General features: G+C 45.0%; 1 protein-coding gene across 2 annotated transcripts in view; it reads left to right on the forward strand.

Moving 5' to 3' along the window:
- Ddx19b (DEAD-box helicase 19B) overlaps positions 1-5,082 on the forward strand; it is a 25,091-nt gene extending 20,009 nt beyond the window's left edge. For both annotated transcript variants that reach the window (XM_008822979.2, XM_029558594.1), the window contains 3 exons: positions 1,718-1,880; positions 2,450-2,641; positions 3,049-5,082. In XM_008822979.2, the coding sequence (XP_008821201.1) occupies positions 1,718-1,880; positions 2,450-2,641; positions 3,049-3,110 (417 nt within the window). In that variant the 3' untranslated portion in view covers positions 3,111-5,082. The remainder of the gene's footprint in view (positions 1-1,717; positions 1,881-2,449; positions 2,642-3,048) is intronic.
- The last annotated feature ends 8,006 nt before the right edge of the window (positions 5,083-13,088 follow it).

Genomic DNA, 13,088 nt, shown 5'->3' on the forward strand with positions numbered 1-13,088 from the left:
CAGAAGGGAATCTGTCCCATGTGTTCCTTTGCTAATAAACCCTAGTTTGATGGAGTTTTCTCTGTGCCTCGGTGCCTCATCCTCCATTTGCTCATTCTCTGCCAACTTTTTACCTATCAGGTTTGATTCCCAGCACCCACATGGCAGCTACGAACCATCCTTAACTCCAGTTCCAGGGGAACCGGAAGCCCTCTCCTGACCTCTGTGGCATTGCACAACACGGGTACACTTATCTACATGTAGGCATAACACTCATACACATAAAATAAAAATAATAAAATATTAAAAAAAGTAAATGTAGCCAGGTGTGGTGGCACATACCTTTTAATCCCAGCACTCCGGAGGCAGAGGCAGGTGGATCTCTGTGAGTTTGAGGCCAGCCTAGTCTCCATAGTGAATCCAGGCCAGTTGGGGCTGCAGGGAGACCCTGTCTCAAAAAGCAAACAAAAACAAAAAACAATAAATAAACAAATAAATGTAATTTAAAAAAGTTAAAAATACTTATTTTTCTGTTATATGTTGGGGGGGCATTTTCAGACCATGTGAAGGAAAATTTGGTGTCCTTCCTGTCTTCTGCCTTGTTATTGAGGCAGGGGTGCTCATTGTTTATTGCTGCACTATGTACTGCAGGCTAGCTAGCCTGTGAGTTTGTGCATCTGCTTTTTACTTGGGTTCTGGGGACCTGAACCCAGGTTGTGAGATGTGGGTAGCAGGCACTTTTACCCACTAAGCCATCTTGCCAGCCCAAATAAATATTTTCCTACTTTTTAAAAATATTAAGGATATGGGCTACTTAGAAAAAAGACATTTGGTTCCATCTACATTCTCCCTACATGAAAAAGCAACACTAATTAATTAGTTCATCCAGACAAAAACGTGGCCTAAGTTCGATGTGAGAAAATTTTCTTATGTATTTTTATATATGTGTGTGTGTCCCTGTGTGAGTTTATGTGAACTACATGTGTGCAGGAGCCTGTTGAGGAGAGACAGGGCATTAGATCCTTTATTTGGGTGCTGGAAACCAAACTCAAGTTGTTTCCAAGAGTAGCAAGTGCTAGTAACCTCTGAGCCATCCCTCAACCCAGGAGAAAAAAAATTTTAATACATTTTCATTTACTCTTTGAGAATTTTCATGTATGTATACAGTATATTTTTATCATATTTAAGTCCTAGCACCCCCTCTTCCTCCTCCTGGATTCCGCCTGACTTTGTATTCCTTTCTTTTTGTTTTTAAATAACCCCGTGTCCAGTTAGTGATGTCCAGATATGCACAGGTGAGGGACCATCCACTGAAGCACAGTTAGCCTACCAAGGATCACAACCCTAAAGAAAATAGACTCTCCCTCCCGTAACAGCCATCGGCCGTCAGTAGCTCTCAGCTAGGGTTGGGGGCTCATGTGCACCACGCCAGTCCATTCTGGAATGTTGACTGACTTAACCACATTCAAGCCTTGTGCAGATAACCACAGCTGCTGTGAGTCCATGAGTGCAGTGGCCCTGTCATGTCCAGAAGACACTGTTTCACCCCAGTCATCCTCTGGCTCTTGTACGCTTTCCGCCTCCTCCACATGAAGTCTATTAAGCCTAGCCTGCCCACTAAACTCATCAGAAACTTTATGTATCATAATGGCAACAGGCCACATTTTTGTGGATATCTTTGTTTCTGTTGTTTTTGTTTTACAGGTCTCTTCATTAAAAACAATTCTTTTCACTCCAGACCCGCAAAACAGCTAGTTGGCTGGCGGCAGAGCTCTCAAAAGAGGGCCACCAGGTGGCTCTGCTGAGTGGTGAAATGATGGTGGAACAGAGGGCTGCAGTGATTGAGCGCTTCCGAGAAGGCAAAGAGAAGGTTCTGGTGACCACCAACGTGTGTGCCCGTGGTGAGCAGAGACTGGCCTGATTAATAAGGCTTGGGATCCCAGGCCTTGTGAGGAGGAAGATGGTGGTATTCATGGTCTCAAGGAGGTGGGTGGGATTGTCCTTTCCAAGAGAGAACGATTCTCCTTGGGTGAGGAGAGCCATGCAGAAGCCAGCAGTCCTGCCTTGGTGGAAAGAAACTCACTGGCTACCAGAACCTTGCTTTCTGGTTTCATAATTTTCTTTTTGAGATAGGGTCTCCCAGTAGCCCCAGCTAGCCTGGAACTCACTATGTAGATCAGGCTGGTCTTGAACTCCCAGAGAACCATGTGTCTGCCTCCCGAGTGCTGGGATTAAACGCGTGCACCACCATGCCCGGCCTATGATTTCATAGTGTTTTAAAAGCGCTTGCCAAGGTTCTATTGTCTCTGCTACAGACCTTTAGGTGTCCTTTCTAATGCCCACATCCCAGAGTTAGCCTATGTCAGGCTCAGCCTCCACTGGAAGTGGATGTGTGTAGCTGACTGTGGCTCCCATTGTCTCCTGTCCTGACTCCTCTGTCTGTGGCCCTCCCTCCAACCCCTTCCTGCAGGTATCGATGTTGAACAAGTGTCTGTCGTCATCAATTTTGATCTTCCCGTGGATAAGGACGGGAACCCGGACAATGAGACCTACCTACACCGGATTGGGCGCACAGGCCGCTTTGGCAAGAGGGGTCTGGCAGTGAACATGGTGGACAGCAAGCACAGCATGAATATCCTCAACAGAATCCAGGAGCATTTTAGTGAGTCCCTGGAGTCTGATAGGCCTGGAACCCCTTTCAGAGGGGGATGTGGGAGAGGAGAGGTTTTCCTGTGGCCCCAAGACAGGCTCTGCCCCCGCACGTGTTGCTCTCTGCTCTCCCCTCTGGATGTTCCCGGGGGGCGCACCTGCAGATCAGTGCTCCGAGACTGGAATGTCAGTTCCCCGGGAGCCAGGCCAAGGCCTGGAGTCTGACTGTTGGTGTCAGTGAGCAGGACCCTGCTGCCTGCTGCTCAGGCTCAGGAAGCACATCTTTGTAAAGGTTAGATGAAGCATCAGGCTGGCCCAAAGCCTGGCCCCTCCCAGGCTGCTGTGCTGTTCTCAGTGACTTTCTCTGTGTTTCCACGGTAAGTCCATGGTGGTCCCTCTTCAAGTCTCTTTTCCCCTCAGATAAGAAGATAGAGAGATTGGACACGGATGATTTGGACGAGATTGAGAAAATAGCCAACTGAGAAGCTTCATCAGCAACTGGCACCACCTTCAGTGCTGTCCCTTCAGGGAGACCAGTGCTTTAATGGCGTAGGCCTTGACAGGCACCTCAAAGACCAAGGCCTGAGTAGAGACTACCTACCTCATTCAGAATTACGTTTGGACTTGACAAAAATTTGTGCAAATGATGGGGGATGGTAGAAAATTTGTTTACACAACTTTGGAAGATTAGGCATGAATATACAGAAATTTACACTTTAGAAGTTCCGTCTTTTTTTTGGCCAGCATTTCAGTCCCCATCATTGCGCTACTCTAGATGCTTAGATAATAGAGATCCTTACCCAGGATTCCCTATGGCAAACCTTATCTGTTCTGTCTTAGAGTGTTCAGGCCATCCTATAGCTTTGTGGAAGTGACAGCACAGAGGAGAAGAGGGAACACAGAGGAAGGGAGAGTCCCCAAGTAGGATAGGTGTATAAGCCAGTGGTAGTGTCAGGATAATGGCATGAGGTAGTGGAACTGGCCTGTGAGCTGCTGCTTAGAACTTGGTGTGGAACAGCTAGCTCATCTGAATATTACCACACTATCTGTTAAACACCCACACCAGGAAGAGATTTGCCATGATAGACCAAAATGCCAGCCTTTGGGGCTTTACTATTTAGGTTTGTCCCTCAGTAGCAAGACATATTTGCATCAGGTAGCATTGTGTGCTTATTTGTGGGTTCTTGGCTCATTCTTCAGTCCTGCAGAGGAATCATCATGGAGAATTAGTAGTAGCTCCAGCACCATGAAACCTGTTTCACTGGTATTTGCACCACCTTTTTTTTTGGTCAGTTAACATCACCTTGGCCCTTAGTAGCCCTAGGCTAATAAAAGGTTATTTGAGGTGTGATTACTCAATGAATACTGTAGTTTCAAGTTTCTGATTGGCAGCCTTGATCCAGGCAGCTCCAGACATGGTCAGCACTAGTCACAAATTCTTACTTTCCTTGCAGTTCCCAGAGGCTAGTTTTATCAGAGCTGGGAAATGAGTACAAACATTGGGATCTTGATTCTCAAGGGTTTCTGATCTGTGTTCATGGTGCCTGGAGTACAAACAAGTGGAACTGAGGGCAAAGATGGACCACAGCTGGTAATCTGTCCAAGAAGCAACTGACAAAAGTAACTGTCAAGTTTTTGCTCCTTTATGACTTGGCATCTGTGTATAGAATAGTTAGTGCAAACCATAGAAATGGATGACACCTGGCCAAGGCCATAGATACCCACAGAGAACAGTACAGATAAGACAAAACAACTGCAAGAACCAGAATGCATCCTCTTCAGTTCTTTGACTTGGACATGGAGTGATTGCTTTTCCTAGGAACAGTTTTGTGTATTGTGCTGGGGATCAAATCCAGGGCCTTGTACACACTCGGCAAGCAGTCTACACTGAGCTATTATTCCCAGCCATGGAAGAGGAATTTTATGTGATGTGAGCTATTCTAATTCCAGATCTTCTTTATATATGTTTCTGTGTCTTTTAAGGCCAACTCTATCATCTGGGAAAGAAAAGGGCGAAGGTTAACTTCCATGTGGTTTCCTTAATGCCACAGAGAGACGAACAGACTGCTAATTCTGCCCCTTTCTCCCAGTCGGTGACTGTTGAGTTCTTTCTATACCCCTGGTCAACTTTGATGTATTTTAGGAGATTTTATGTTCTCCTAAAATGTGGACCAAATCTGAAATAACTAAACAAAAGGATTGTAATTGAAGTGTGTAGACTCTTCCCTAGGCTGCATCTAATATGGTAGCCCTAGGTCTGAAAAGGAATGGGAAAAGGTGTGCTGCAAACTCTTCAGTGGCAGGAGCCAAGGGCTCTGGTAGAAGTGTAGATGGACAGTTCTTTAACCTAGAGTCTTAGACCTCTTAAGAATTCACTGAATGAATTTCATGGAGTTTATGATGTATGTGTGAGATTTTGAATAGTTTCTTGGGAAGATTCCCAAGAAAAAGACTTACACATCTTTTAAAAAGGGTAAAACCCAGGCCAGGTGTGGTGGCACACGCCTTTAATCCCAGCACTTGGGAGGCAGAGGCAGGTGGATCTCTGTGAGTTCGAGGCCAACCTGGTCTGCATAGCAAGTTCCAGGTCAGCTAGGGCTACAGGGAGACCCTGTCTCAAAAACCTAATAAATACCATTAATAGCATGGGTGTGAATGCCCATTGTAACAGCACTTGGGCATAATTGTGGATGGCTCTTAGAATGTCACAGATGTCACTGTAGACCGTACTTGACAGTCCACATTCATTCCTGCCAGTGCCTGTCCAGTGGTCCACAGCTGCCTCTGTCTCTTATAGCCCAGAGCTGTCAGTAGTGTAAGAATGCATTGAGCTTGGTGAGCTTTGGTCCCAGGGATTCTTTTACTGATTTTAATAGTTATATATCTGTGAAATGATGAATTGTATCCTAGAACAGAGAAACTCAGGGAAAGGATAGAGAAGGTCAGATAAAGAACATTTTGGTCTAATGGAAAGTGTTGGATGTCCATTATCCATGAACAGTGGATATTGTTGGTTTTTGGTTTTTGGCCTCAAACTTGAAAGAATCCTGCCTCAGCTTCCTGAATGCTGGGATTACAGGTGTGTACCATCATGCCTATCTGGAGTATTTTGTTTTGAGTGTCATTTATGGACTATATGTATAAGACCTAATCATTTGAGACATACTCTACTGATGTTATTTATGAAATGTTCATGCTATTAAGACATCTTTAATGAGCAGAAGGATGCAGCATCTTGTTGTGGCTATTAATAAGTGAAGTCACATGTTATTCTGTAGACTAGTTTCAACCTAGTCTATTTCAGTTGTCATTGTTCTAACATGAGCACTGGGCATCTCCACAGGTGTCCTGCTCAGTTGCCAGAGGCCACTCACATTCCTTTTTTTCCTCCTACAAATAAAACAGGCTTCAGGCTAACTGTCCGGAACGAAGGTTGCTGTCAGTAAATTCTACCTGTGAATCCTATCCTTCTAGTCTTAGGAAAAGAAAAAGAATACAAATAGGGTGTGGAGGCCAAGAGTACATCTGTGAATGCCCGCAGTATGGAGGCTGAGGCAGGAGGAATGCTACTTTGAGGCCTTGTATTCAAAAAAACAACAGAAACAGGTCTGGTGTGGTGGAGGCAAAAGTCTATAAAACCAGCATTTAAGGTGTGTAGCAGGAATCTAGGAGTTTAGGACCAGCCTGGGCTACTTGAGGTAGGGGGATGGGAGGGAAAAATCGTGGAGATAGATCTTTCCCCTTTATTATTGCCATCTCTTATTTAACGTGCAGGCTATTCTGTATAACATGCCATTGGTGTCTAGGATTGTGTAAGGATTTCTGAGGTTAGAGAAAGTTTCATGAAGGAATGAAGTTTGTATATGAAAGAAAAGCAGTATCATAAGTGATAAGAGTAACTAGGTGGGGGAAGGGAATATTAAAATAAAAGAAGCTGGGAATGAGGGTACTTGCTTGTAATCCTGACACTTAGGAAGTAGAGGCAGATGGATCAGGCATTCACCTACAAGGGGGTTTGAGGCCTGCATGGGCTACATGAATCCCTATCTCAAAAAAACAATAGTAAAGCTAGACATGGTGGTGCATACTTACAATCCCAGCACTCAAGAGGCTGAGGCAGGAGGATTTCTGTGAGTTCAAAGACAGCCTGGGCTACATGGTGAATAATAGGTCAGCCTTAGCTGTATTCATACATTTGAGACCCTATCTCAAAAGTACAATTGAAAAGGATAAAGGAGGTCTACTGGAGGAGGAGAAAGCTCAACCTGACCGTGTGGAGAGACCAGTCATGTTTCACTGGGTACAAGCTGGTCTGGAAATCAAAATGATCCTCCTGCCTTATCCTCCCAAGTGTTGGGATTAAAGGCAGAAACCACTACACCCAGTTAATGTGATTGTTTGAACTGTTGCCTTAGTTCATTTGTCCTGCTGTAACAAAATATCTGGGGCTGAGTAATCTATAAAGAACAGAAATGTATTTCCCACAGTTCTGGAGACTGGGAAGTCCAAAAAGTACTAGCAGCCCATTTATAAATTCTTACATCACACAAAGGTGACAAAGTTGGCTTTTTGCTGTTGGGGGTCGGGGGGATAGTTTTCAGGGTCCCTTTTTAGGTTCCTCTTGGTCCTGACTCTAGACACCAGATACTTGGGAACCCCTTGCAGTTTTATATGACTTTGCTCCTCTACTTGAGAATAAATATTCCTTATTCTGTTGCCTGGCTCTTATTGCAGCGCCTTCCAAAAATGATGCGTGTATGAGAGCAACCTGAGAAACTGATACTGAGACCCGTACTCTGCTGTCCTTATCCTAACTGAGATGGAGCTTCCACAGAACAGCTTTGAATACCTAGTGTGAAGTTGGGACAGGTGAGGATGGCACATGCCTTTCTAGGCCTCCATACTGCTGTGGCATTAGTCCTCCACAGGGTAGATGGCTGCTCTGTAGTTGAGCTGTGAACCAGGACTGGAGGTGGGAAGGGAACACCAGATGAAAAACTGGGTGTTATGACACACACCTGTAATCTCAACACATGGAGGACTGAGAAGGATTGAAACTCTGAGGACTGTTCCATAGGCATATCAGCCTGGGTCCATAGTGAGACAGACCACAACAATTTAGGTGAAACTTAATGGTGGCTCGTGTGTCAGCTGCCCAAATGAGACATTCATTCCTTCTGCCTTAGACATAACTCAAGGACAGAAGAGGAACGTGGGTGAGGAGCAGACCTGTGTGTGCCCTCTAGCCCAGGACTCTGACTAGCTTTTCCAGGGTGAGAGAGGAGGGAAGCCTAGACAGACTCGTAGAAGAGTTTTGTTTTGAGTCTTTATTATTCTCTTGTGTCCTTATCTGTGTGTCTAGCATCCTTGAACTGGAGAACAGCCCAATGAGCTTAGTTTAGCTTATCCCTGAGAACAACCCTCCCCTGTGACACCTGAAAGCACAGATCAGCCCTGCTCAGGTTATATGATCAGATGTGCCAGGTTCATTGGCTCTCCATTTTGCTCTTTGACAGCAGTAGCTGCTAGATCTGCATAGAAATATTCCAGATAGGGCTGCTAAGATGGCTCCAGTGAAGGCAACTGCCACACAAGCCTGATGGCCTGAGTTCAGTCCCCAGAACCCGCTTGTAAAGGTGGAAGGACAGAACCAACGCCACAAAGTTGTCCTTTGACCTCCATATGAGGACCATGGTACACACCCACATACATGTAGGTGTGGGGACTAGGATCACTGGTGCTTAAGCTGAAGTTGTCCCCTCCATAGATGTTAAATATAAAATCAGATGAATAATGCCTGTCTCTCTGATCTCTATAAGTTAATAAAGCGGTGCTTAAACATTGTACTTTGCTGTTAAGCCTACATTCAAACGGCACTTGTTTTTCTGCATAAATTTTCTTTTTTTTCTGTCTTTTTGAGACAGGGTCTCCCTGTAGGCCTAGCTAGCCTGGATTCTCTATGGAGCCCAGGCTGGCCTCGAACTCACAGAGATCATCCACCTGCCTCTGCCTCCTGAGTGCTGGGATTAAAGGCGTGCGCCACCACGCCCGGCCAATTTTTTATTTCTATGAGTGTTTTTTCCTGCATGTATGTAAGTATACCCATGTCACTCAAATTTCCTGGAGGCCAGAAGAAGGTATCGAATCCCCTGGAAGTGGAGTTATAGACGGTTGTTAGCCACCATGTGGGTGGGTGCTGGGAACTGAACTCAGGTCCTCTGCAAGAGCAGCCAATGCTCTTAATTGCAGTGAGTTCAAGGCCAGCCTGGTCTACATAGTGAGTTCCAGGACAGCTGGGGCTATAGGGAGACCCTGTCTCAAAAACAACAACAACAACAAAACTAAAAAAAACCCCAAAAGACCAAAAATAAAATAAAAATAAGTAATTTGAAAGTAAAAAAAAAACAAAAACATTTTCATGTGTGTATGCCTAAGTGTTCAGGAGAACACTTTCTAGTCGTATTTGACCTCTCAGTGGGATTTAACAGTGGAATCCCTTCCTCTAGGGAACCTCTACTGGTGACTGTTGTGACACTTCTTAGTCTTTGCTGATCATGTCTTAGGCTCCTTGGCAGTCACCTTTATTCACCTCTTCATGTCTCTGTTCTAGGCCATTTCTCTGTCATAGGCAGTTCTGCTTATTCCTGTGGCTCTGTCTGCTGGAAACTCTAATGTCCCAACACCTGATTGTTGAGTTCGAGGGTGGGAGTAACAGCTGTACTTGTACTTCTAGTTCTGAACAACATGTAGCCCATCTTACACCACTGGCAAACACCACCACTCTGAAATCTGAGCCCTGCTCTGGCTTCTTCCAACTTGACCTCACAAAATAGCATCACATTTAACTATTGGTCAAGTAAAAAATCTGAGCAACATGAATCTTGCTCTGTGCACACAAGCCAAGTCCTTTTGGATCAGTTATCCATCCATTATGGTGGACATGCCTTTAATCCTAGCTCTCAGGAGGCAGAGGCAGAGGCAGAGGCAGGCAGATCTCTGTGAGTTCAAGGCCAGCCTAGTCTAATAATCGAGTTCCAGACCAGTCAGGGCTGTATAGTGAGACCTGAGACTGTCTTAAAAACAACAGCCAAGGGGCTGGAAAAATGGCTCAGTGGTTAAGAACACTGGCTGTTCTTGAAGAAGACCTGAGTTCAAATCCCAGCACCCACATGGCAGTTAATAACTGTAACTCCAGTTCCAGGGGGATCCAACAGCCTCTTCTGTCCTCTGCGGGCATTGCACGATATGGGTGCACTTACCTACGCACAGGCAATATATGCATACATATATTGAAAAAAAAGAAAAAAAAATTTAAAACCAAAACAGCCTTAGCTGGGCATGGTGGCAGAAGCCTGTAATTTCAACAGCAGGTGGAGGGGGAGTGACCATGCGTTCAAGGCCAGCCTGAGCTACACACAATGAGATTTGGTCTAAAAAGAAAAACACTTCATTTCTCCTAAGTACAAAATGATGTGGCATCAGAGTCTTTTGCTTTACTCGCCTGCTCTGTTCCGCCTTAATTTTGACATGTGCTATGTCACACAGAGTTGATTGGCTTATATAACACCCCCCCCCCCAATTTCTCATTTTTCATACCGTCTGTGAGCCCAACCTAAAGCAAAACCAAAAGTTCAAAAGAACTGCCAGGTCTTAGGGGTAGGTGAAGGAATTTTTCTAGCCAGTATGAGTATGGGGAAAGACAAAAGGGACCTGGAAATGGAAGTTCTCCAGTGTTGCAGAGGGTCAGGAAGCAGAGAACAAGTTCAGAAGACACTCCACTCACTGAAACCTACGTAGCACTGATGGCCAGCACTGGTCACTTATATTCTCTACAAAAGACTTCCGCCTACTTGGATACTATGGACAGAGGAGCCTGCAGGGTGGGCCTCCTCCACCAAGGTGCTCCAAACAACTTGTAATCCCTTACATTCAAGTTACATGTCTAGTTGAATCTTTCTTGTTGAAGTAAAAATCACTTCTTCAGAAAGATATGCTCCATTGCTGTCTTAATCTTCCCTAGTTCCCCTGTGCTTACCAACATATATCAAGCAACCTTCCAAGGTCTACATAAATTAACTCATCACAACAAATATGTTATGATTCATTCCTCTTTTACAGATGAGGAAACAGAGAGAGGTTCAGTAATTTGCCCAAAAGCACTCAGCTGGGACGTAGCAAGTCAGGCTTTAAACCAAGGCTTTGTGGTTCCAGGGTCTAAGCTCTTAACATTAGTCCATGTTTGCCTCATGCCCTGTTTTGAGACTGTTAGTATCTGTTTCACTGCACTCAAGTCCAGTAAAGATAGGGAAGCTAAGTCTTACTACTGGATTCTGAGGTGGCATCTGTGCCTTGTTAACGTGTCTTCATATGTTTTACATATCTTGACAAAATTATTCTCAATCATTTAAAAATTTTTTTATTATTTTTGTTTTATGTGTATGCTTGTATTGCCTGCATGTAGGTAAGTGCACCCGTGTTGCACAATGCCCGCAGAGGTCAGAAGAGGCTGTCGGTTCCCCTGGGCCTGGAGTTACAGACAATTGTTAGCTGTCATGTAGGTTCTGGGATTCGAACCCAGGTCTTCTTCAAGAACAACCAGTGTTCTTAACTGCTGAGCCATCTCTCTAGCCCCCTATTCACAATCATTTTTTCATACAATTTAGTGCTGGGGATTGAATCCTGGTCTCCTTCATGCTAGACAAGTGCTCTATGAGCTACACAACCAGCCCTTTATATAATTAAAAAATTGTCAGCCAGGCATGGTGGGGCACACCTTTAATTCCAGCACTCTGGAGGCAGCGGCAGGTGGATCTCTGTGAGTTCAAGGCCAGCCTGCTGGGGCTACAAGGAAACCCTGTCTCAAAAAGACCAAAAAAAAAAAAAAAAAAAAAAAAGTGTCTTTTAAGCTTTGTGGGTCAAATACATTTGTTCTGGCCCTCAATAATATTAGCATCATTCCTCTATTATTGTCCAAAACCTTATAGCATTTTACTTCCCTGCCTCCTCTTGTTTCCTATACATTGGGCATTTGGAGGGCAAAGAAGCTATCCAGGTCCTCACCTCCACTGCAACTACACAAGCAAAAAAGCAAGTCCTGAACCCATTCACTAAAATGGAAAGATGATGATACATGAATCAGAGGTACGACCTTGAGAAAATGCTTATTTGTTGATCTTTCACTCACTGATTCCCTCATTCCATAATTCAAGTGCTATTTTACCCCAGCATGGGTGAGGTGAAGGAGAGCTAGTTGTGAGCTTGAGACTCAGTAATGAAAATGAAATTCCTCATGATTGATGATTGATCGGGATCAGGCAAGTCACAATTTCATTCATCACATGTACCCAGCCTATGGTTGAGTGGTATTTCAGGGTGGAAAAGCTGATTAGAAGCACCTGGGAAAGGTGTATCCCCCTAACCCTAGCACTCAGGAGGCAGAAGCAGGTGAATCTCTGAGTTCAAGACCAGTTGGGAGGCAGGGGCAGGTGACTCTGAGTTCCAGGCCAGTTTGGGGCTACAGGGAGATCGTCTCAAAAAGACAAAAAAATAATGTAGCATGATGAAATACTACTTGGGAAGTAGAGGGCTGGACAACCTCAGCTACGTACTGAGTTCAAGGCCAATCTGGGCTACACTCGCTGGTGCATATAAAGAATGAGACAGAGGCAGGCAGATCACTGAAAGATTCAGGCCAGGCTGGTCTTCATAGCAAGTTCCAGAACTCAGAGTGATCCACCTGCCTCTGCCTCAGGAGGTTCTGTACCACTAAGACTAGGCTTTTACCATTTTTTATTATGTGCGTTTGAGTGCAAGTGCAGGACAGAAAAGGGCCTGGAATCTTCTGGAGTTAGAGGAAGTTTGAGCTCATTGAGGTGCAAGAGCAGTATGTGCTCTTCACAACTGCTCAATCCCTCTGTCCTTTTTTTTTTTTTTTTTTTTTTTTTTTAGACAAAGTTTCCCTTTATCACCGCTGTCCTGGAACTCGCTATGTAGACCAGACTGGCCTTGAACTCACAGGGATCCGCCTGCCTCTGCCTCTGAGTGCTGGAATTAAAGGCGTGCGCTACCACGCCCGGTTTATCCTGTTGTTTTTTAATATATCTTTTAGCTACTGAGGGCTGACATGGGAGGACACGTTGGGCCCACACATTTGAGGCAAGTGTGGGAAATATTGAGACAGTTTCCGAACAAAACACCCTAGATAATGCATTTTCTGCTGCTGACACAGGACTCTATCTGCAGGCCAGGTAGCGCACGCCTGTAATCCCCGCTTTCGGGAGGTGGAGAGGGTACGGCGTTCAAGGCCGCCAACAACGTGAGACCTTGTTTCAAAATACCCCCAAACGGGGCACAACGTCACTAGGAAACGAGGCCCGAGGGTGTCTCTTCCTAGGACTCCAGGAACTGACACATGACCAAGTACCATCTGGAGAAACGCACACTGAACGGCTGAAGAGTTG

This window comes from Nannospalax galili, unplaced genomic scaffold, assembly GCF_000622305.1.
Source record: "Nannospalax galili isolate Female #2095 unplaced genomic scaffold, S.galili_v1.0 scaffold568, whole genome shotgun sequence".
Classification (NCBI taxonomy): domain Eukaryota; kingdom Metazoa; phylum Chordata; class Mammalia; order Rodentia; family Spalacidae; genus Nannospalax; species Nannospalax galili.